Source organism: Stenella coeruleoalba (genome assembly GCF_951394435.1).
Source record: "Stenella coeruleoalba genome assembly, chromosome: 7".
NCBI classification, from domain to species: domain Eukaryota; kingdom Metazoa; phylum Chordata; class Mammalia; order Artiodactyla; family Delphinidae; genus Stenella; species Stenella coeruleoalba.
The window spans coordinates 19,904,925-19,929,841 of record NC_137153.1 but is presented as its reverse complement, the minus strand read 5'-3'; the positions used below and the strand labels follow the sequence as shown (position 1 = coordinate 19,929,841).

Below are 24,917 nucleotides of genomic sequence, written 5' to 3'. Positions count from 1 at the left end.
AAGAAACCAAGGGCAGTGGCAGGGCTGGTCTGGGACTGCTGCTGAGGGAGCTGAGGAACCGAAAGCAGCCCAGTCACCCCGGAGTGCCTGAGTGACAGTACCTCACCTCCCGCCCGCAGTTCCTGGCAGGTTGTAGCATGGGAACACCTCAAAAATCCTGACTGGACGTCATCACTCCATGCACCCCATCCTCCTTGAGCCCCTACGCTGTCGGGCCCCATATTAACGTAAGAGATGAGTAAGACTTTTGAGAGTTCCTAGACTCCACGAACTCAAACTTTACATGGAAGGAAAACCGTGCTCACCTGGTTATAGGTGAAGGTAGTAGTGTGTTGATGGAGGAATACGATAAATGGCATAATATGGGCACATGCAAGGAATAATGGGAGGGTGGAGAAAAGAACGATTGAAGAAACTGATGCTGAGAAAAAATGACTAGAGAGGCCTCGTCTGATGCTGGAGTTGTTTTAGGATTCGATGCTCTCTCCCCGTGCATTCTCAGTCTTGGTGGTACGTGGCAGTTTAGTTTCGCGGAGGCATAGCTTAAGATTCAGGTAGCTACACCTATGCGAGGAATAATAATAAGCTGCATTCTAACGAGGTCCTCATGCAGTTTCAGAGGACAGGAGTGGGCTGGCCAGGAAGGAGGCCCCAGCAAGGTGGCAGGGCTAAAAGAAAGGCCTGAGCTGGGGATGTTGCTGACAACCAAACTCACCTCCGTAGGGATGTGAGTCTTTTTTCTTGTAATAGCAATTACAGCATTTGTTTATGTACCAAAAGTTGAGGGTCCTGCCACAGATCAGGCAGTGTGCTGGTCACTGGAAAAAGAGGAATACAAGGCTCTTAGCTTCTGGGAGACATGCTTTGATAGAAGAAATGGACAAGTCATTACGATGCAACAGGATGTGTGTTACAGCAGAGGTGAATACAGGAGGCTGTGCTCAGTGCTTTGGGGGGTGGATGGGTGCAGATGCACCCGGTGAGGAGGTGACATTTAAGCTCACTCTTATTTATTTATTGTTTTGGCCGCGCCGTGCTGCCTGTGGGATCTTAGTTCCCCAACCAGGAATTGAACCCACGCCTCCTACAACGGAAGTACAGAGTCTTCACCACCGGACCAACCGGAAGTCCCTCAGCTCGCGCTTAGAGGAAGTGTTGAGGGAGCCGGAAAAGGGAGCAGCATCCGCGGGCCTGGATTTGAGAAGGCACGCGGCCCGGAGGGCACTGCGTGTGTGTCTGCATGCACCCCCCTGAGCCTGGGTGTGGGGTCGTGGGTGCTGAGAGGTGGGAGATGAGGCTCCAGAGAGACTGTGGTCGGTCAGGTGCAGCCCTGGAGTAGAACTCACCCCTGCTGCTCATGGATCACGAGGCAAGTTCTCCCTTCCTCCAGATCACCAGGATGCCCGGGATAGAACCATTTCATTAACCCGCTGTTCATCACTTCTTGCTCTTTCTGGATGCTGGGGGAGGAGTATGGGAAGTGGGGAGGCAGGCGCTCTGGGAAGGGGTCATGAATGTGGACTAGGCCAGCTTATAATGCTTTAACTTTTTTTTTTTTTTTTGCGGTACGCGGGCCTCTCACTGTTGTGGCCTCTCCCGTTGCGGAGCACAGGCTCCAGACGCGCAGGCTCAGCGGCCATGGCTCACGGGCCCAGCCGCTCTGCGGCATGTGGGATCTTCCCAGACCGGGGCACGAACCCGTGTCCCCTGCATCGGCAGGCGGACTCTCAACCACTGCGCCACCAGGGAAGCCCATAATACTTTAACTTTTTAAAAATTCAGAAAAATCAATGCCCGAGAATCGGTTCATCTATATAGTTCAGGGACAATGATTTTTAACTTTACAGGCAATTGTCATTGAGTGTTTGCCTAAAGACAGTGTAAAAATACTGTATATTAACAAGTCAATCAATGCAGAGTGGGTGGAAAAGTCTCCCCCACGTCCTTTGCTTTTCTGCATTGCATTGAGTGGGAAGTATGCTAAAAAATGCAGATTGCTGACAGTTTTTTCCTTGGTCAGTTAAAACTATTTGGAATCTTCTATGTGCCAAATACTCTTAGGCTCTACTCAGAACAGACAAATCAGTTTACACCTTACATCTTTAGATATTTATGAGTGGTAATGTCAGTTATCTTGGACTAGGAACCTCATATGAATGGGTATAGAAACAAGGCTGATACAAATAAGATGGACATAAAAGCTCCTGGGAGCAAAATATTCAAGGGCAAACTGATAACTAACAAGGTATAGTTAAAGCTGTTATGAGCAAGCAGTTCAGGAGCAGGAAGACAGAACAAGAATATAAACAAATAATGGAATTAGAGGTTATTTTGTTTTACATTCATTTGACTCATTATTTGTTTGCCAGGTAGTATTTTCCTTATGATTTAATAGGACACGCGTCCCCCTGCTGTCCTCTCCCCCGCCACTGCTAGTTGGAACCTACAGTGGGTTTTCTCGGGTAGGAGGGTGCATTCTATGCTTTCTCAGACTTGTGACTTTGACCCTTTTAGGGTGACACCAATACTTGCTGACTTCAACTCACTTGGCTCTTAGCACATCACGTAGTTGGAGAGGGAAGTGCTCCCTTTTTATTTTTAAGATGCACAGCTAATTGGAACTGGAATGAAATAACCAGCCGGGAAGCTTGCTGCAGGCCTCACAGCCCCTTTCTGGGACTTCAGAATTTACAGGAATAGGAATGAAAGGGTGCATTTTACACCTTCTGGAAGACAAATAACCATCCAAAGTGGCCAGATGCAGAAAGACTTTGAAACATGGGCCCATAGTAGCCTCAGGATTATTTTGCATTTATCTGGCTAATCTTTGCTGATCAGGTGTGAGCCAATTAGATTCTTTGTTTTTCTTTTTCATGGTTGCCTGAAGGCCTAGATTATGTAGGGATTCTATCTATTGTTTGATCTCAAGCAGAGAAGCCCAAAGCTGTGGGCCAGCCCAGATGTTTGTCATTGTACCTGTCTGGGCAGCTTTCCAAAGAGATGACCTTTGGTAGATTGCTCGGGATCAACTGGTCCAGCTTTTTCCTTCTACAGGGATTCTGAAGTAAGAGCATCAGAGCAGGACTTGGACAGAGGCAAGGGGTCCCAGCCGGCTCAGTTGCTAGCCCAAGAAGAGAGGCCTTAAAAGCTGCTGTAAGTGTGATAGGATCTCTGGCTGGGGAGTCAAGTCTCCCCGTGTTTTAAACTCAGATTCTTGGAGGTTCTCTCCATGACTCAGGATCCCTTGCTTTTCAGGATATAAGCTCGCCTTTTTTTCATTCCTCCTGCTTCTCCAGTTTATCTCCCGGCTTCCGGCCTCATTATGTGAAGTATGGGCCCGCCTATAGCAATGCAAATCCTTTGGGCCCTTAGGGCGCTGCAATCCCAACAGTTTCTCCTCAACAAAACTGCAGGCAGCAGCGAAATGCACTCTCTCCATCATACCCCGAAATGGGTGTAGGTGAGCGTGACTGTTAAAGAGGAGACCCGGGCCCTAGATTGGGCCTTTTTCGGTCTCAACAGGCGGCTGCTGCTTCCTCCGCTGCCCCTAAGTTCCTTGCGACCCCAAGGCACAAAAGGACGTTTCAGGGCGGGGTTTCCATCCCCAGCAGCGGGCTACAGTCTTCCCCGGCTGCCTTCCTTCCCTACTCAGAGCAGTGAGGGCTTCGGACTTTCCTTTCCAGCTAGCTGCCAGGCCACTGATGCCCGAAGCCCGGCCTCCGGCTCCACTTCCTGTTTGCTGCCTCACCTCGGGCCCGCGCTCCTCTACCCCGGGGGAGCCCAGCCCGGCGCCGGCCGCCCGCAGGCCCGCGGCCAGCTGCCCCTCTCCGGGGCTGGGCGTGGCCGGCGCGGCCGGCGCGGCGCCGCGCGGAGACTCCCCGCCCCGCTCCCCTTCCCTCCGCTCGCGGCCATCTGAATTCCCCCTTCGACTCCTGGGCGGAGGCCGAGCGAGCCTTCGCGAAAGGCGACGGCGGCGGGAGGAGTACTTGGGCGCCCCTCCCGGGCGGCGCGGCGCCGGCCGGCCGTGCAGTCGCGCGCTCGCCGCCAGCAAAGCTATTGGCTCGGCGCAGTCACCCCACGCGGGCTGCAGCGGCGGCCTCCGCGGATTGGCGCGCGGGCGAGCATCCACCGGGGCGCGCGCGAGCGGGTGCGTGCTGCCTAGGCCGCACCGAAGCCCGCCGCCCGGGCCGCACCGAAGCCCACCGTCGCGGGGCGCGGTTCTCCCTGCCCATAATGACCACCCCTCCGCTGTCCCTGCGATGCTGATGCTGCATTTGGGGCCGCTGCCAGCCCGGGTGGCCGATGCACCAGTGCAAAGAAAGGGCGCGAAAGGCGCGCTCCCCGCTCGGGCGCACGCACCGACCGCCGCCCTCGGCCGCACACTGCAGCAATTCGCGCTCTCGCGCCGCACCCCTCCCCGCCTGCACTCATTTGCATATCCCACGATTGTGGCCAATCAGGACTCGTCTATCTCGAAGCGGACGGGTTTGGCCTGAGAGGAAAGGGAGTGGCTGGCGGCGCATGCGCCGCGGTGGCCGACTTGAACCGAGGCTTTTATTGCTGTAGTTTATTTCCACCCCCTTCCCTACTGCTCTGTCTCTCTCTCTTTCTGTCTCTCTGTCTCTCTCTCCCTCTCCCTCTTTCTTTTTTTCCACCCTAGCTGAGGCAGTGTTGGAGGAGAGGAAGAAAGGGAGACAGAGGATTGCATTTATCCCTTAACATTCCTGAAAATTTCTATCAGCAAGACCAGCTAAGCGGCTGCACATTTTTCAATCCTGCAAAAAATACCAAGTCTCTTTCCGGGCAATTTTTGTTTTAAAGCTGCCCTCTTGAAATTAATTTTTTCCCAGGAGAGAGATGTCTTATCAGGGGAAGAAAAATATTCCACGCATCACGGTGAGTTTGGTACTTGTGAAATCTGCGATCGGCCAGCAACCTTTTGTGGCACAGAACATATAAGGAATTTTTTTTAAAGGAGGGGGAGGAAGAGAGACCCAACTTTTTTTTTTTTTCCTTTTTTCCCCTTGTTGCTAAAGAAGGCGATCGTGATGGGAGACGCAATCCTATAGAATTGTAAGCCATATAGTTTCTAAGGCATTAAAATAGGAGCGTGAGTGCATTAAGGTCGTTTTAGGTAGCGCGCCAGATCCGCTGTATCCTTTTATTGTCAGAGCGAGATGCTGTAGTGCTGGCCTGCGGGGTGTAAGCAAATGGATGCCAGATTGAATATGCATGGTTGAAGCTCGGATATTGTTCTCCCGGCTGCGTGCTGCGATGCTGGACTCCAGGAGCTGGACTCCAGGAGCTGGATGGGGAGATGGGGAAATGGATTCTCCCTGTATCTCCCGCCACCCACCATAAAGAGCTTTCTGGAGCCTTCCTCCGGTTCCTCAGAAAAAGGAGCGGGCTTTAGCTCGGAGGCGTAATGACAGCAGAGGGATGCTGAAAAGGGCTGGGTGTACCGGGATCCTGTGGAAACGGGAAGGAAAAACAGGGACGCGGTGATGAGCAGAGGAGGGGGGGAGGTAGGCGTGGGCTTTTTGTTGACCGGGTCCAGTTTTTGGTGGCCCTCTCGGCTTCCTCGCCCAGTGGTTTGGGGCTGGGACCCTGGCGGCTCTGGGCTCGCTTTCTTGTGTCTTTCTGCCCCTTCTGCAGCCGGGGAGGCGTCCGTGTTGGCGCATACAAAGCGGGCTGGGAGGGTGGGCGTTGGGGAAAGCGGGCTGGGAGGGTGGGCGTTGGGGACAGCGCCGAGCCGGGCTCTGGGAGGTAATGGCGCTGCGCGACGCGCGGAGCAGATGGCCCGGCCTCGGCCAGACAATGATCGCAGAGGCCGGAGATGCCGGCGCAGCTCTGGGGCCTGGGGTTGTTAGTTTGTAAATCACGAGAAGCTCCAAGCGATGACTTTGCGATGCTTCGGCGATGAACACAGGTTCTTGTTCCCGCCGCTCCCCCGCCCCCATCTTCTCCCCATCTTTTCCCGGAAAAGTCTCGCCAGTCCTATTTCTCTACATCCCCGAATGAAATCCCGGGGAGGGAGGAACGCGAGGGAAATTCATTGTTATGTAATGATGTGCAATCGCAATGGGCCAGCTGATTGCTGGGTAGAACCCAGGGCTGAGGCGGTGACCGAAAGAATTTTTGAAAAGTCCAGATGTGTTTAGGGCTGGGTTTGAGGGAGTGCTTTCGCTCTGGTTTCCTCCTTAGCCACGGGTACCCCGACTTCCACTGGATGTACAAGGGCACACCCATCCGCAGGAGAGAGATGTGGGAGCACATGCACAGGGGAAGGGGCGTGTGCTCGGGAGGATTTATAGGATGAGCTCTTCTACAGCGGGGGGTGGGTACTAGCTTTTTCTTGAGGGCCAAGGACCCGAGATCCCAAAGGGCAGAGCGCCGGGGGACCCAGCGTTATGTGTTCCTTGCACTGCAGGAAGGAATCTGGGGGGTGGGGTGGAGAGCAGATTTGCTGCAAGCCACAAGTACTCTGCTGTCTTCGTGAATGAAAAAGGCAGTTTCGTTTTGACAGTGTGGGGAGAAAATAATTCAAAAAGCAAACAATCAACAAGACTGATTTTTTAGAAGAGCGCCCCCTCTGCCCTTTAACAAAATCTGGTGGCATTATCGTAGGACCTATAGCATGGTTTCCTTTCCTCCGTCAGCACGGCCAGCCTGTTATGTAAGATGCCACTCGAGTGAGCGGGGCTGTGATGTTTCATTTTTTTTCTCAACAAGATGTTGGCTCGGGGATTCGCATGATGGCTGGAACAGGTACTGCAGTGACTAAGGGGAACAGGTGGTGAAGGGCAGGGCTTCTCTTTGCCTCCCAGGCGATGTTTATCCCATCAGAGCTGGATTCTGCGGAAAAGGGGGAGATCATTGTAGACAGATAAGTGCACTGGATCAGGTGACCTTGGGCCAGTGGCTTAACATCTCTGAGCCACAGTTTCTTTATGTGTCCTTGAGACAAGAATCTAGCTCCCATCACCTCACAGATTTGATTTGAGGCTTGGGTGACATGGTTTACAGGACAGGATTTTGTAAAGGTCTTAACCTTTGCCTTATATAAATGCAGGAATCGTTGCTGACTATTTATTCCCATTTGACTTTCCAAACCCTACAGCAGGATGAAGGTCCCTACAGTGTAACAATTAAAATAATCTTAGTGTTTCTCATGATGTTAGAAAAACAATAAATACTTTCTAAACCCAGGGGTGTGTGCATTTCTGTGTAGAAGTATCTTTTTTTCTAGGTCTCTAGTAGCTTATATATACTTTTAAAAAGTTGCTGTAATTTCTTCTTGGTAGGTGCTAAATATAAAGCACTTGCTGAGAATATTATTCTTAACTGAATTTTGAGTTAACCATTGTCAAAATGAACGCCGTTCTTTGAAGTGGCATAGCATTCCATCAACAGCACTTGGGATAGAGATGAATCATAATGTAACATTTCTGTTACATTCTTGGCTCTTATATGCTGCTTGTCATATATTTTTTGTACCAATTAAAGTATCAGTATTGTGTACAGTCAATAATAGTGTTAGATTTTAGAACTTGCCATCTCACCTACTTTATTCTAAAACTTTACCTTTTTCTTAACAGCTTAATAGTTAAAATGGTGCACGTTCGAAGTGGTTTTTTCCCCCTCTTTGCTACAATTGTGATTTACCTCGAGGATAAATGCAAATATAAAGAACATACTGAATTGAAACATTGCTATGGATGAACAAAGTGTGTTTGTGTATAGTATCCCATGACAACAGACTTTTGGTTAAATTTTCCCGACACAAATCTCAACAAGAATCGACTTCCGCTACATGTGGGTGTATTATTTTTTTCAAATGAAGTTTAGCCTAAAGCCATTTAAAGTGATTGCCTTCTTTATCTGAAATCTTTTTACTGATCTTTAAAGGAAGATTGTTAGGCTGTTTTTTTCATTCTTTTTCTTTTGTGCTTGTAGGTCTAATGGAAATAGATGGTTGTTGTCTCTGTTGTGTTTTTTTTCTTTTTCTTTTTCTTTTTTTTCTCTAGGATAAGCTTTGAGCTTTGCCAGTATGTTCTGACTCATCAAGTGATGAGTAGATTGCCAAATACAGATTCACCTTTGTCACTGAGTCTTTCCAAAATGGGCTCATTTTGAGCATCACTTTTGAGCAGTGAAAATGTGGTCTTAGCTCATTTATCTTACTACCAACTGTTTCTCATGGATCAGTTATGAATTGTGACCTTACTACTTCTTTGTTTCAGAGTGATCGTCTTCTGATCAAAGGAGGTAAAATCGTTAATGACGACCAGTCATTCTATGCAGACATATACATGGAAGATGGGTTGATCAAGTAAGTGTAACTCAATATTGCCACAAATTTGGGTACCTTGCAGTGTTCCTAAGCATTAGCTACAATTCACACCCGTAGTATCAAGCTGTAGTGATTTAGAGACTAACTCAGTATCTGTTTAAGCCTAGTTTGATTGGTGGTAATTAGTGAGTTTGAAAACTCAGATTTAGGGAATTCAAAACCACAATTAAATGCACACCCATTTCCTTACGTGTTATGTAATTGACTATTTTTAACCGAGGTGACACATCTTCTTGTTGCCACATACTCAGGTTATGATCCATTGACTATATTAAAGGTTTTACTAGAATGTACTTGTGTGGGGTGGATAGGACAATCAAAGGACACAAACGTGAAGTACAGCCTCTTCTATCATGATAGCACATCTGCCTTCTTAATCAAGAATCCAAGTTGTTGCGGGCAATGGACACCAAATTAATTACTACGTCACAGAGACAAATTACTGCCTCATTCCGAGGGAATTTTAGGTTTCATGTTTTAAGTGGCAACTAACACAAATGGGACTGCCCTTGTGTTTATTGTGTATTGTGTTTCAAAGGAGAAAACAACAAAGCAGTTACTGAATTAGGGTATTTTTGGGTCCTAGAGGGTTAAGTGAGCTGAGAACGTCTCAATATCCTCGTGCCCTTCCGACTGGGACAGCTCAGAGGGCTCTGAAGAAATAGCACATCTGTTTAAAGACAAACACTGCTGCAAATGACATCTTTTAAATAAGCAGCATTTATCAAGGGCAAGCAGCAAACCAGTCCAGAGGAGTGGAAAATTGTAGTGGACGTGTCTGTTGCCTGGAAACTCACACCCTGATTTACGATCCTAAAAGAGGTTTTAACATTTCCACATTTAATGTTTTCTCCATGTGTGTTTGCTTGTGACAGTCTCAGCTCCAGGCTCTGAAATACCATGACTTTCATGTTCCATTTTCCCCCAAGTGGAAAGCAGCATGATCTGGTCTGTAAGACTCTGGCCTAGAAGTGAACAAGCCTGTGTGATATTTTGAGTCATCACGAATTTGTTTTAGAACTTTACCAACTCCCCCTTGATTACTTTTTCCTTTTCCAAAAGCTAGCATAAAGAGGTAGCAGAGATATTTTTTAAAAATTAGAAATGAATCCTTGTTACCCAACTTAATGAATATTAATTTTGCCGCCTTTGTTATCTGAGTTGCTGATCACATGCTTCCAAATTTTTAAATAGTTGCAATCATAGTGTTTACTTCTTATTATTATCTTTGCTTTGTTTTGTTCTATTCCCTACCCTTCTACTCCTCATTTCTCTTAGTTGGAAAGGATATGGTGAAAATAAATGTTTGTAAAGTGCAACCAGGTCTGGAGAAAATTGTTACAGGATAATTAACTCAACTGAGTGTGTTGTAAGGAAAGTATAGTGATATTTTATGTAAATATCTCAGGGCTTTGTTATCATTTGATCATATGGGTTTTCTGGTAACTAAGCCTCTTTGATTGGCCTCTGATGCCTTATTTAGATTTTGTTTTCTAGTATGCTCTGCATTGCCTCTTGAGGGTAGGGAGTGAGGGGTGCACAGATTATGAATGATAACAATAATCTGAAGAGTCTTTAGAACATAGGGAAGGGTTGTTTATGGCGTGGTGAAAATGTCTGTCAGATCCCGTTTGATTTAGGACATTTCTTTACAATCATTGTCACCTACCCTGTTTATTTAGGCAAATAGGAGAAAACCTGATTGTGCCAGGAGGGGTGAAGACCATTGAAGCCCATTCCAGAATGGTGATCCCTGGAGGGATCGATGTCCATACCCGCTTCCAGATGCCTGATCAGGGGATGACCTCTGCTGATGACTTCTTTCAAGGCACCAAGGCAGCCCTGGCTGGGGGAACCACCATGATCAGTAAGACAGCTTACAAAGAATAATCTCAGGGCTTGGGAACCATTATCGTTTGAAAATGAGTCTGTGTTGTTTGAGTCTTTCCTTCTAAAGGTTGCGGAACTAAGCAGTGGACGGATCTACCACGTAAGGGGGTGAGGGTGGGCCAGCCTTAGTCTCATTTTCTGTCCAGCCCCGAGGTTCTCCAGTTGAACTTGAGAATACGCTTCTAGAGAATTTTTGTAGGATGAAAGAGTGGCTTCTTGCTTTCTCTGCTTGAGAACTTCTGTCTTCCTTAACCTGAAAAATGTGATTTGATTGTGGTCACTTTGAAAACACAGCATTTGGAGTAATCTTCAAAGCTATAAGTTTTGAGCCTTTGCTCCTAACTATTTGATTTTGACTTTTAAAGAATTCCTGAGTGTGTATCTTCTTGGAATGAGGCCGGGGTACAGCAAATGAACTGTTGAACCAGGAACGTCAGTTCCACTGATAGAAAAATCAAGTGGAGGGATTACTTCCTGGCTTGGGTTTGACATAAATGGAATTGGGCAGTCCTGCTTGCAGAAGCACCCACACATATCAGTTGTTTAGATATGAAAATTGCTGCTGTGAACAGCTGGGTGCCCTGTAAGCATCGCTCAGTTGGATTTATGCTTTTCATTCAGCTAAATCTAAAGTATATTTCCTAACAAATGTGAAGGGTTTGCTTGTGAATGGTAGGTTTCCAGCATGCCTGTTGATTGTCCCTTTGGCAGATATCATTTTGAGTTTGAGGAGGTAGGCAAGTTGCACAGTGGCCCACCAGACACACTTTTTTTTTTAATTTTTATTTTTTTATTGAAGTGTAGTCGATTTACAATGTGGTGTTAGTTTCAGGTGTACAGCAAAGTGATTCAGTTATATATCTCTATGTATCTATTCTTTTTCATATCCTTTTCCATTATGGTTTATTACAGGATATCGAATATAGTTACCTGTGCTCTACAGTAGGACCTTATTGTTTATCTATTTTATATATAGTAGTGTGTATCTGTTAATCCCAAACTGCTAATTTATCCCTTCTCCCTTTTCCCTTTTGGTAACCATAAGTTTGTTTCTATGTCTGTGGGTCTGTTTCTGTTTTGCAAATAAGTTTATCTGTATCATTTTTTTGGTTCCACATATAAGTAATGTCATATGATATTTATCTTTCTCTGTCCGACTTCACTTAGCACGATAATCTCTAGGTCCATCCATGTTGCTGCCATTGGCACTATTTCATTTTTTTTTAAAGATTTTATCCAGGAGTGAAAGGCAATATACAGTCTGTCTTAAAAGCTTATAGTTCAGTTCAGAAGAGGGTCCAAGTGGAAAGAACTTAGCTCTTTCTGCTTTAGAAAAAAACCTATCTTGCTGGTTACTTTTCAGAATGATGCTCTCTTTACGTGTAACTTTAGGGTCTGTTTCTAAGCTTCCTCTTGTCTGCCCTACCACCCAGAAGAACGCTGCTATCCCATTCTAGTTCGAGCTCTTCGACTTTTTAAATCACACACTCACCTCCTTGTGTCCTTTCTGGTCTTCGGGGTGTCATCACTGATCAGAAAGAGCATCCAAGTTTAAGCCTTCCTGTTGCCGCCTCTTTCTTTCCGCACGTATTACCTTCTAACCTAGAGGGTGCTGTTCTTGGTGGTGGCGGTGTTGGCATCTGCACACCCCTTGGGACTCTGGCCTAGTGTTGGCGCCTGCTGTTTTGTCAGTGGCATCTGTCAGGACTCACTGGCACCAGTGGGCATTTCCGCCCCTCCTCCAGGGCCAGCCGTGGAGCCACACTGGAGCTTGCAGAAGCACAGATGGCCTGGGTGTCAGCCTAGAGGACCAAGCCAAGATTATAATCTGCCTCAGTTTGGAGTCCCTGTGGGGGTCCTGTAGGCCTGTGCCTTGGTCGCAGAGTGTTAATAGGTCACAAATCATATTTCCTAAGGGAGCGATCAGTGACATCTATCATTGGGCTGAGGGGCAGCCCTCCGAGGTGGAAATACCCCCAACCAGGGCACTAACTTGCTGTGTGACCTTGGACGAGTCACCTCGCTTTTTTGGGCTGCTCATCTGCACAGTGAAGGATTTGCACTAGATGACCCTGGGTGCCCTTTCCAGTGCCCACGTTTGGCAAGTCACTGAGCTCAGAGACAGAGTTTGCCTCCAATCTGATGCACTTCGCGCCACGATGCATCAAAGCCCTGCTTTCTCTCCTACTTACTTGAAAGACGCCATCCTGCATTCTCGAATGTGCGTTTTCGCTCCTCAACGCCTGACCGGTTCTTTGGCCCCTTTCCTGCTTCTTGTCCCTTTCTGCCTTCCCTCCCGCCACCACCGTCACACGCGGGCGCATCCCTTCCTGCTGACACCCTGACCTTCCCTTTGGCCTTCTTTCTCAGCGGTTGTGGGCATCTTTCCCTTCCTGCCAGGTGGGTTCCTTGTGTGCAGGGACCAGGGATGTCTCCACAAGTCCTGTACCTGTACCGAGGGCCCAGAATAGGCAGCGGATGACCTTATGGCAGCTCGGAACGAAGGAGGAGGGAGAAATCAGACTGCCTGCCCCTCTCACTGGAGCAGAATGCAAGCGTATTTAATTAATTAATTAATTTATTTATTTATTTTTTGCGGTATGTGGGCCTCTCACTGTTGTGGCCTCTCCCGTTGCGGAGCACAGGCTCCGGACGAGAATGCAAGCGTATTTTAATGCAGGGGTGGTGACGCAGTCAAAGAGGAGGGCGATTTAAGGAGATCTCAAAGGACGAAAGTAATCAGAGGTAGTGGCGATGTGGTCACAGTGGTCACACCCCAAACTCCACTGCTTGTGTATCCTGAGAAAAATATCTACTCCTGCAAATGCCCACCTGTGGCTACTGACCTCTACAGAATTCCCACTGCCTGCCCTTCCCTCGGGAGATAACGTGGCAATAATACAGATGAGGAAATCAGGCTGCTTCTTCCTGCTTGCCAATAATGCGTTCTGCATCGCTTTAACTGAGTCCGCGGCTGCAGCCCGCTTCTTAGTGGGAGCCGTGCAAAGAGGCATAGCTAGCTTAGCGGGTCGGGACCTGCGACCTGCTCCTTGGGTGCGATGGTAGCTTCTTTAATGAGTATTGAGGCCAGAACTAAGTATTTCGGGCACGTTGAAGGGATTCAAGTGAGAACGTACAGAAACAAAAGCCACTGAAGGAAATTGGCACCATACCACCTGCAGCCCCTCCCTCCCAGCTTTCTGAGTTGCTCCAAGCCGTGTCACCTGGTGTGTCTTCACCTGCTGCTTGCTGTGTGTTTCCCAGGTCTCGGGACCTGGAGGCTCCGTTTCGGTCTGAAATGGCACAGCCTGTGGTGGAACACGCAGCTGAATATTCCCAGTTTGGGAACGGAGGTGACACGTGAGCAGCAGAAAATAATATTATTGCCGTCAGACAGAGCCTCCCATTGAGAAACGTACAACGCCATCTTTGTAAGGGGCCGTCCGTGTGGGGCAGAGGGAATGTCCTTTGCCCTTCCCATCCAGTGATGCGTGGGCAGAGGCTCTAGACATGCTCCCTGTAGGTGGCATTCAGACCAGCTGAGGGGTCACGGAAGCGGCAGGGGTGCTGCTTGGAGAAAGCGCTGCTGGCGTCCCCGGGGACTTTATGATCATCAGAGTTGTTGAGACCCCAGCGTCTCCAGGAAGCAGGCGGGAACAGTTAGTTCCATTTTAGAGAGGGGAAGCCAGAGGGCAGGGCACTCACCCCGCGCATCAGCGCAGGCGGCCGTTGTGGAGCGCACACCTGCGACTGTGACTCCACCACCTGCCAGCAGTGTGACCTTTGTTTTAAGCCTCGGTCGCCTCACCTGCAAAACGGGGGAAGTTGTTACAGAGATCGACAGCGGAGGCATCAGAATAGTACCTGGCCCGCAGTTATCACTCAGCCGTGGTGGTTATTATTGTTCCATCTCACACCAGCTACCAGCAACCGCTGGTAGAGGCCCCCTCTGGATCTCAACTCTCTCAACGGAGGCAGAGAAAAGAGGCTCCAGCTGTAGGCCCCCTCTGGATCTCAACTCTCTCAACGGAGGCAGAGAAAAGAGGCTCCAGCTGTAGGGTCTGACCCGAACATTTGCTGGGAGCAGGGGTCCTGCAAGCATGGTCAGCAGACTGGGTACCCTGGTGTTACTTGGGGTAACGCCTCCTAAAACATTCAGCTTCCTGGGCCCACCCAACCCCTTGAAGTGGAGAGTCTGCTGATGGGACCTGTGAATCTGTACTTGAATCTGGTGATTGTCAAGTGCACCTGGGGAGCTGTTGGAAAGTCTGGATCTCGGGGGTCCGTGCCAGATCTACAGACTCTAGATCGCTAAGGATCGGAAGCCACTGCTCAGCGAAGAGAGCCTGAATGTTCCTGCTAACCTGAACTCAGGGCTTTCCCTAGGGGTGTGGAGCCCCCGGCACAACACACCCAAGGGGGCTTCTTCCCCGCCCTGAAGCTGCTGTACAGCAGAGACCAGGACGGGACCTGAGCACAGACGAGGAGAGGACAGCCAGATGCCTCGGGGCTGGAAGGGGCTGTCTCTCCTGAACTCTGGGCTTGTCACTTACCTGCTGGATGTGGCTCCCAGAGGTACCCCGATTCCCGCACCCAGCCACCCCCAGTCAGACTCACCCTCGTCTTTCCATCTCCTGCTGCTACCCCAGCGCCCAACCCTGGAGAGGGCTGCCCTCAGGGTCAGGCTGACTCAAACCCACGGCCACCTTGTGCCGAATCAAGTTAATTCTGTCTCTGTATTATCTCTTGGCGTGTTATCTCTTCCTTTGCCAATCCAGACCTTTGTCGTCTCTACTGGATTTTGGCCCCAGCTTCTGAGAGTCTCACTGCCCTGATCCCTACCTCTGCAGCCCATACATCACCTTGCAGCCTGGGCTCTTCTTGTGGACCGATCATGCTACCTCCATTCTCAGCGACCCCCTCTGGCTCTGAGAATGCAACCCCAGTGGCAGAACCCAATCCTGCTGTCCCAGCCGAGACTCACATTGTCAGTTACCCCAGCCAGGGATGCCCTTCCCTTCTTTCCTCTGCCTCCGGAAATCTTCGTTACCCTTCAAGGGCTAGCTTAGGTGTTACCTCCCTCCCGAAGCCCCCATGCAGCCCCCTCTGCCGTAATCTACCACTTATTCTGTGCACCTCAGCCAACAGTGGGTCTTCATGGCCTGGCCCTCGGGACATGCGTCCTGTGTTACAGTTTGATCAAGGCTCCTCTGCCTCTTTCTGTTAACGTTCCCCGTCCAGCAGTGTCTCACTCCTGAGACACTGACTCCATTGATGCCTGCGGTTGAATGAATGAATGATTGGATGAGTTTATATGCTCATGGGACTTGGTGTCCTGCTTCATCTGAGTGTGATGCCAGAGGATCGAAAATCCTGGGGTGGGAGGAGGGTTTACACGTCTGGTGTTAATTGCGTTCATTTCCACCGAAACAGCTGTCTCTTCAGCCGTGCCCTGTTGCGGCCGCTCCAGCCCCCTGGTCACTGCGGTCCAGTCAGCTGTTGCAACGGTTGGAGGGGGAGAGAGGCAGGAGGGGAAAGCCCAGAGCTCGAGCATCGGCCTGAGGTCGTGAATGGGTATTTCTCCTTCTGTCTTTTCGGCAGGTGGTGGGGATGCTGGTCCCCCCATGAAGGAGCTCTCTCTCTGTGTGTGCACGGGGTGGGCCCTGAGTGCCACGGTGGACTCAGCAGTCATCCCCGAAAGCCCTCGGGCTTCCTAGAGAGCCATGCCTGCGGAGGCAGGAGGCCTAGAACAAGGCTAGGTGACTTCCCACAGCCCCGGTGGCCGGGCCTTCCTGGGGAGACGTGTCCTCAGAGTGTCCCTGGGGCACATCCACTGCTTGTCATTTCTCCGTCCATGTGGCATTTGGGTTTGTTCCCCCGCCTCTGACGGGTCCACGTGTGAACACACACACACTGTAATATGAATGTGTCTGTAATCGATACTTTGATTATTCCCTTTGCATCATGCATTTGACTCGGGCTAGAAAGTGTTTACAAAAAACCCTGACCACGTCAGACGAAAGTCTCGAAGTCCAGGACCCAAGTTGTCGCCACAAAATCTGCCTGTGGGCTGGCGATTAGAAAGCGACGTTATCTGATGGGCTGTGGGAGCGGCCTCTTTCTGCCTGCCCCTCCTCGCGTCTCCCCAGTCCCCACTGGGGCGAGGTCACACGTTTTGCCTACGGACACGATTGCCTTCTGCAAGCGGACGCCACAGGACGGGGCCTGCTCAGGCGTCGCCGTGCAAATCTTGGCCACAAATGGCTGGACTGGAAGAATCCGGGCACTCCCTGGGATACTTTGGGCCGACCACCTAATACCTGGTACCGAGCAGAACAGAGGAAGAGACTGAAAAAGATGAAGCATGCTGGGAGGTAGCACCGCTCTTCCGGAAGGGCCAGCACGCTCTTTACTAGACGCTCTTCTCAGGAAGGAGGCCGTTGGGTTGGGCTCCAGCCAGCCTCATAGGCTAGTTGGGTTTAGGGTCTGCCCGGCCCTTCCAGATCAGGGACATTTGTGTTTGGGCCCCTGGCCCTGTTTCATGGACATTGTGGCAGTGATCCTAACCCACTCAGGGTGTCTTTCCTGGCTCTGGCCCTGGGAGCTGGTGGTCACAGCTTTGGAAATCACCCCAGCCCACAGAAGGGTGGGCTTCATCTCTTAAGACGGCATCTGGGGACTTCCCTGGCGGTCTAGCAGTTAAGACTCCAGTGCAGGAGGCACGGGTTCGATTCCTGGTCGGGGAGCTAAGATTCCACATGCTGTGCAGCGTGGCCAAAAATAAAAAGAGGCATCTGCATCCTCCATGATCTAGTTCTGACATGGCCCGTGGGTGCTGTGTACAGAGCGTGGAGAGTCTCAGTCGTGGATGTTCCCAGAGCCTGTTCTCTGGCTTTCTGTGGAGCGGGTTATTCTGACTGTTGGGAATGTCTTGTCAATCCTGTTGCCCAGAGTTGCTCTCCTTCCTGAGAAGAGCGTCTAGTAAAGAGTGTGCTGGCCCTTCCGGAAGAGCAGTGCTACCTCCCAGGATGCTTCATCTTTTTCAGTCTCTTCCTCTGTTCTGCTCGGTACCAGGTATTAGGTGGTCGGCCCAAAATATCCCAGGGAGTGCCTGGATTCTTCCAGTCCAGCCATTCGTGGACAGGGGGATGTGGATGTGATGGGCTCCAGCAAGGTCTTCCTGGCCTTTGATGTGAGGGACGGACTTTTAGCTGTCAGCGTCGCGCAGGCTCAGGGTTCCGCATGGCTAGTTAAGAGCCTGCATGACACACACATGTCCAAGGATACCCTTGTTCCCTGTCCCGGCTGAGTGAGCTGGGCGAAGACTTAACAGAGCGCAGAGATCTTGTCGTATCCGTTGTTATGCGACCCCCAGCAAACATGGAAGCTGCCCATGCTGGCTGCCTAATAATCAGCTGAATGCGTCTGGACCAAAACCTGGACCCCATTGCTCTTCCTCTTGGGATCTTTAGCATTGTTGTCCACGGGTCACCCTCTTCTCACGTGATGAAAATCTTACACGGGACCCCGTACCTGGCAGGTAAGACTAAGGAAAGCAGGGCAGCTCTGGCTGGAACGATGGGCCAATGGGAGAGCCCAGATCCTCTCCCGCTTTTCCCCTTCCTCCCGCTGTTGGCAGCCCGTCTGCCTCTGGGGAACCCTAGGGCTTGGGGAAGCACACTTGGAAAGCCCCCATTCCACCACTGCCTCCCCCCCATTGCTTACCTTCCCTCCAGAGCCTGGCAACACGACTGGTCCCTGCACAGCCTCTGTGCTGAGTTGTAGGGGAAAAGTAAGAAGAAGGGACATACCCACTTAGTCACTTAGGAGAACGCCTAACCACACTGTACGTTTTCAGTGGTTTTGTTGAAGGTGATTTCTGTTCAAGACAGGAACTAGCACGGAGTGCCCCATTTCATTTCCCCGCCCAGCTTGGTGTCCGTCTGCTGTGCTTCTCGTAAGAGCGCCTTTTCGTAATAGGTGGACGTTCTGTCCTTTAAACAGTTAATGATGTGCAATGTTTTAAAGGGATAGATGACTGTCTTAGGAAGGGGTTGGCCTAGGGATGTGTCCGTAGCTCTGGGACCCATTACTCCATGTGGGGCCCTATCCCCTGCTTTCCCCCTTTCTCCTCTTTGCAAAGACCTCCCTGTTGCTTCTCTGGAAATGATTATTTATTTCCCTGGGCTTTGAGGGCTCTGCCTTCAACTGTCTGCCGTTGTTGGATGAAGCCATTTACCCAGATTCCTTGCTTTTAGTCTTCTTAACTGCCAGGGGAATGACCCAGGGGAATGACAGTGAGTAGAAATTAGAGTTCTTTCTGGTTAACCCATATGGGATCCGGCTCTCTTTGAATGTGACTAAATGTGCCCCTAATGATAGGGAGGATGCAGCGGGGTAGGGTCTCTGTGGCCAAGGCTGACTATCCTGTGAAAGGAATTTTGCGATGAGCCAATTACAAACCTCAACTGCACGCTGGAATCCCCTGGGGAGTTTTCACTAAGCACAGAGACCAGAACTTCTGACTTGACTGTTCTAGGTGGGCCCGGGTATTGGTAGGGTTTTGAGTTTTGTTTTTTAATACTTATTTTATTTTTTTTTTGCCACACCACGTGGCACGCGAGATCTTAGTTCCTTGACCGAGGATTGAACCCGTGGCCCCTGCAGCGGAAGTGTGGAGCCCTAACCACTAGACCTCCAGGGAGGTCCCCTGGGCATTGGTAGTTTTAAAGCTTCCAGGGGGTGGCCAGGCTTAGGAGCCGTGGATCTAGGTGCCTAGTCCAACAGTTGGACTTCTGTTGAAACTGAATGAATGTCTGCCAAGGTTTCCTAAAAGCCAGAGCTGCCTCCTGCCCCCAGTTCCCTGCTGTATCCTGTCCTCTTTGCAAAGGGACAGGGATTCCACTGGTGTGACCTGGGGTGGGTGAGTTCTGTAGCAAGGTGCCCTCCAGAAGCTTAGAAAACAGGGTGGGGCTGAGCTCAGGTCCCTGAAAAGGGCCCCCTCCTTCAGTTGCTGTCCTTGGTGTCCTGGAAGGTTTTACTTAGCTGATTGCCTCACAGGGCAGTGGTTAGGGCTTAGAGTGGGGGGTGAGAGGTGATGAACAGGACAGGGCCAGATAGTGGGATGACAGGGGGTGCTGACGGCAGAGTGGAGCTGGGATGTGGACCCAGCCCTGTGGGCCACCTGCTGTGCTGGTTTCCCTGAGAAAACCCTACTGTCTTTAGGTTGAATCAGTAGTGTTTATGACCTAATCTCCCTCTAATGATAGGTCAGAACTGGCATTCTTCCTTGTGGGGAGACTGTGAGGGAAAAATCAAAAGGGCCTGGTAATAACATAGAATCATAGACTTTTAAGGCAACCATTCATATCTTCTGTCCCAGCCTCTCTCCTTCTCTCAGCTGGGTGAAACTTACTGGAGCATGTTTCAGAGGGTGAGATTGCAAGGAACAGGGCAGGACAAGGATGGGAGAGCTCCAGCAATCAGAAGGTCTACGTTTAATTTCCCTTTCTGATACTTTCTGTTTGAGTGTGATCATCTAATATATTTCTAGAGGCAATTTCCATGTCTACAAAATGGAGACAATAGATTCCTATTTCTTAGGGTTATATGCAAAGTAGGTGAGACTGTTTGTGCTATACTATTTATTTTTTAAATTTTTTTATTTTTAAAAAAATTTTATTTATTTATTTACTGTGGCTGTGCCGGGTCTTAGTTGCAGCATGTTTAGTTGCGGCATGCGGGATGATCTTTAGTTGCAGCATGTAGACTTCTTAGTTGCAGCATGCAGACTCTTAGTTGCGACATGCATGTGGGATCTATTAATAGTTTCAGGGATCGAACCCGGGTCCCCTGCACTGGGAGCGTGGAGTCTTACCCGCTGGACCACCAAGGAAGTCCCTGTGCTATTTTATTTAAAAATGATGATTGTGACACATTTGGCACATGTGTGAATCAGTTGATCAGTTGATCTGTCTACCTATCTAATCTATGATCTAGCCATCTACTGTCTCCGTATCAATATCTCAATGACCTAAGCTATCATCATCTATCATCTATCTTATATATCTAGTCTGTATATCTTGCTGTTTGTTATCTATATAAATCAATATGATCTCTTTAATCCATCTATCTAATGTGATAGCTATCTATCTATCTATCATCTATCTCTCTATCTATCTATCTACCTATCTGCTGTTCATCACTCCTGATCCAAGGATGCAGTCACATGCCAGCTGATTCCAGACGGATATCTCCCTTTTCTGCCACTTGGGGGGGATCAGGAAGAAATTCAGGCTTCTTTCATCTTCAAGCCCATAATGGAGTTCATGTTTCCAACCCAGCAGGAAAAACCGTCATCTATAAAAAGCCCTTTAAAATGTCTTCTTATACAAAAAAAAATTTATTTTTTTTACTTTTCACTTTTCTTCCCCTTCCAAATAATCGCTAGAGAATTTGGGGCTTAAATTTCTTGACAACACACTTGATGCCACAGATGCAAAGCAGTGTCATCAACAAGTGGCTGATCTAGTCAATAACTCTTACTAGGTTTGAATTTTTAGCCAAAAAATGAGTTTAAACGGGGCCAACTTTATCATGAGTCATTACTGTGCTGTTGAACGCCTGGGCCCCTCGTTTCTCATGGTGGATTCATTACAGTGTCTGCATGGAGGTTTGCATTCTCTGCACAAGCATCTCCCTTCCCACAGCCCTGGGCTTGCTGCGCTTCCAGGGCACGGCCTGGGGTCACTCCTTTGGCAGTGTTGGTGACAGATTCTTCCCCAGGGGCTATTTTGTCTAAAAAAGCTTCTGGCCATAGAGGGCCTCACACTCAGAGACATGTGGCATGAGAGTCCTGTGGGACTCAGCTCACTCCTCTCTGGGCAGACGCGGCCAGGGTCCTGTTCCTCTTTTGTAGCATCAAATGAAGGGACTGTGTCAGACCCCTCAGAGATGACAGCGCTGGTCCTGACCATTGGTGACCAGTTCTGGTAGAGACAGACAGCTGCTTTTTACAAAAATGTATTTTATTTTATTGAGGTATAGTTGATTTTCAACGTCCTGTTAGTTTCAGGTGTACAGCACAGTGTCTCAGCTATATATATATATATATATATATATATATATATATATATTCCTTTCCCTTATGGGACACTACAAAATTTTGATTTTAGTTCCTTGTGCTATACAGTAAGTCCTTGTTGGCTATCCATTTTATATATAGTAGTATGTATATGTTAATCCCAACCTCCTAATTTATCCCTCACCCCCCTTCCCCTTTGATAACCATAAATTTACTTTCTATGTCTGTGGGTCTATTTCTGTTTTGTAAGTAGGTTCATTGGTATCTTTTCTTTTTTTTAAGATTCCACATATAAGTGATATCATACGATACTTGTCTTTGTCTGGCCTAGTTCACTTAGTATGATAATCTCTAGGTCCATCCATGTTGTTGCAGACAGACAGCTGCTCTTGCTTCGACATTCACATCTCATACTTCTTTCATACAGCTGGGAGTCTTTATTATTGTTATTTATTTTTTGCCTTTGTTCATTAGCTCCACAAATCATGGGGGGTAGAAAAAGCAGGCAGAACAGATCCATAGTTAAGGCAAGGAGAGAGTTTAGTTAGAAAACTATGTCCTGAGGGGTTGACAGGTAATTTGGGGGCCCCTCTGAGCCCGGTGGAGGCGGGTAGACTTAGTATTTTGGAGGAAATGCAATCTTTGCTTCAGAGTTTTAAATGCAAACCCAACGGAGTGTCCCAGCAACAGGTTCGGAATTGGTGGTGTGTTTTACGTGTCATTTTACACAATCAGATGGGGGCTTCAGCCCTACGCGTACGATGGGCATTTAAGTTATTGTCCAAATTGGATGCACTTTTGAGAGTGAAAGGGCTGCTGCTAATTGTTATCCCAGGACAACAGCATAAACCAGGTAAACCCAGGTATATGTCACTCTTCTTCCGAGGGGCTTGCATTTAGTTCTCTTGTTCTCCGATGAGCTCGGAAGGGGAATGACCCAGTGGCTGCTCTCCGGACCCCTCCACTGACCTGCAGGGAGTCATAGCGGGGAGCTGCCTGATTCCGTCCTTTGCACAAGAAACAGTAGAAGAAAGTGAGATGATTTGGAGGCAGCAGATAATGGATACCATCGATTGGAGTCTGTGCCCCAATACAAGCCCTGTACACGCCATTTCTAATCCTCACGTCAACCCTGAAGACAGCTGGGCTTGTCCTCGTGCCATAAATGAAGAATGGGAAGCCCAGAGATGCCAGCTGACTTGCCTAAAGCCACAGAGCTTGCATGTGTTAGGGCTGATCCACGCTCTGGGCTCGTGGCACTCTCAGACCACAGAATAAGGAGCACTGTTGGCTTTCGAACAATCAAAGAGCATGCTTATGGGAATTCCCTGGCAGTGTAGTGGTTAGGACTCTGCGCTTTCACTGCCGAGGGCGCGGGTTCGATCCCTGGTCGGGGAACTAAGATCCCACAAGCCTCGCGGCACGGCCAAAAAACAAACAAACAAACAAACAGAAAAGAGTGTGCTCACAAACGCTGCTCGGTGCCCAGCATCCAGGTGCTTACAAATATCCCAGATGCGGTCGCCCACCTGCAGTTTGCGATGGGGCGTTGGGCTCTCCAATCCCCAAGAAACAGAAAGATTTTGGTGCTCAAGCTTAATCTTGTCCTTCAACCCAACTTTTATTTAAAAGTGATTTTTCTGCACTGTGAAGGGAGAAAGTGATCACATAGGGACTGTCTGTCACCAAGCAGGAGGCTGCGTCCAGCGGGGGAAGATGCTCACTGAGATGCTGATGTGCCGAGTATCTCTGCTCTCCCAACAGAAGCACTGGATTGATGGCCTTGATGTCCCCCTGCATCCCAGGGGGGGGATTTGGCTAGCAATCAAAAGGAGTAACTCATGCCGTGCACTCATAAACTGAACTTAATCCCTCTTCTGGGAGGCCCTTTCCATGCATGGCTAGATTGTGCTACGCAAGCTGCTTCCAAGGTCTCCTTGCCCGGATCTGGTTTTTTCCCATTTCCCTGAATCGCTTTGGCACGGCCTGCTATGAGGTCCATCGGATTCAGCTCTTTACAGTCTGGCTGGGAAACACCTCGGGCAGATGGCACTCTTTGAGGAGAAGCAGGGACAGGGCAGATCAAACAGTTGTTCAGAGTCGGGGTTGCTGCTCTGTGCATTGTTTTTTCCTTTATGGAGATCATCCAAGGAGAAGCATGAGGTATAATGGAAAGAATTTGAGGCCTCAACTTCTCGACAACACATCTTCACGGAGCCGGGAATCAGGAGACCTTAATTCTGACCTCGACCCTCCTGCTTATTAGCTCAGGCAACTTGCGCCACATCTCGGTCTTGGTTTTGTCAATTGTCAGAAGGGCCTGGATCGACCTTTCTGTTTTTTTTTTTTTTTTTTTTTTTTTTTGCGATACGCGGGCCTCTCACTGTTGCGGCCTCTCCCGTCACGGAGCACAGGCTCCAGACGCGCAGGCTCAGTGGCCATGGCTCGCGGGCCCAGCCGCTCCGCGGCAAGTGGGATCTTCCCAGACCGGGGCACGAACCCATGTCCCCTGCATCGGCAGGTGGACTCTCAACCGCTGCGCCGCCAGGGAAGCCCTGGATCGGCCTTTCTTGCCTAATAGGGTCGCTGGAAGGATTTGGTGAGATGGCAGGTATGACGTGGCTTGGGCAGGTTATACAGGAGGAGAGGTAGGCCCTGCAGCCCCGTTTTGCTCCTGATGGCCAAAACTTTTTACCATGACACCTGGATCCTGAGACGTTTGAAGGGCTAACTTTGTTTTGTGGGGATTGGTTTCAGCAATCATTTCTCATTTCATTATACACCTCTTCTCTTTTTCTTCTTTCACTGGGAATCAATTAAAATGGTCAGCATAGCTCTGAAATGGCATTTTCTTTGACATTACAGAGGTACATCCTCACCAACGCCCGAATTTCTTTTCTGACCGAAAGCATTCATCTCTGTTTATTGGAGAGTTCCGCCACCCGCCTCCCCTCCGGACTCCCCTTCACGAAAACATATTTTCCATCTTACTTTGGAAAAGGAGGGTTCGCTTTGCTGAATTTTATATCCTGCTCAGTGGGATGTTCAAAATATCTGATCATGTTCTCTCTTTACAGTGTAGAAAACGGTGCTTTTAATGAATGGTTGGCTCAAAGGACAGGTAAAGGTTCAACACACAAATCTTTGTTACTGGGGGATGGATGGGAGTCCGACACCTGATCCCAAGCTCCGGGTGCGGGCTCTGTCTGGGACACAGAGGTGGTTTATTGAAGTCTCCTCATTTTGCAGTGGGGAAACTGAGGCCCAGGGGTTTCTGCACGTCTGTGCCCTTTCTCCCTAGTGCACGCTTATATCTGTGACTAGCGCTGTTTATGTGCATTTTAGTTCGCTACCAACAACGAGCTCTGGCGAGAGAAGCTTTCCCACTGCACAAAAACTCAACTCTCAGAAAGAGCTTACTTTCCAGAGGATAACTGAAGATGGTCTTATCATCCCTCTTTGAAATGTGAATTTTCATTACATGGCAAGGCCTCTTAATGAAACACAAACTGGAAAAGCTGATCAATAAAAAAGAAATAGGTTCTGCTAATGTCGGGGGTTGGAAAGTTCTCACTGTATTTTCTAGATCCT

General features: G+C 49.1%; 1 protein-coding gene across 3 annotated transcripts in view; it reads left to right on the top strand.

Annotated features, from left to right (window-relative positions):
• Window positions 1-24,917, top strand: part of DPYSL2 (dihydropyrimidinase like 2) — a 116,027-nt gene that overhangs the window by 37,559 nt on the left and 53,551 nt on the right. The window contains exons 1-3 of one of the 3 annotated variants that reach the window (XM_079927784.1): window positions 4,546-4,896; window positions 8,244-8,332; window positions 10,036-10,220. In XM_079927784.1, coding sequence (XP_079783910.1) covers window positions 4,858-4,896; window positions 8,244-8,332; window positions 10,036-10,220 — 313 coding nt within the window. In that variant the 5' untranslated portion in view covers window positions 4,546-4,857. Of the gene's footprint in view, window positions 1-4,545; window positions 4,897-7,454; window positions 7,816-8,243; window positions 8,333-10,035; window positions 10,221-24,917 lie in introns of those variants that run through there. The other 2 variants (XM_079927783.1, XM_079927782.1) reach the window with 2 other exon arrangements.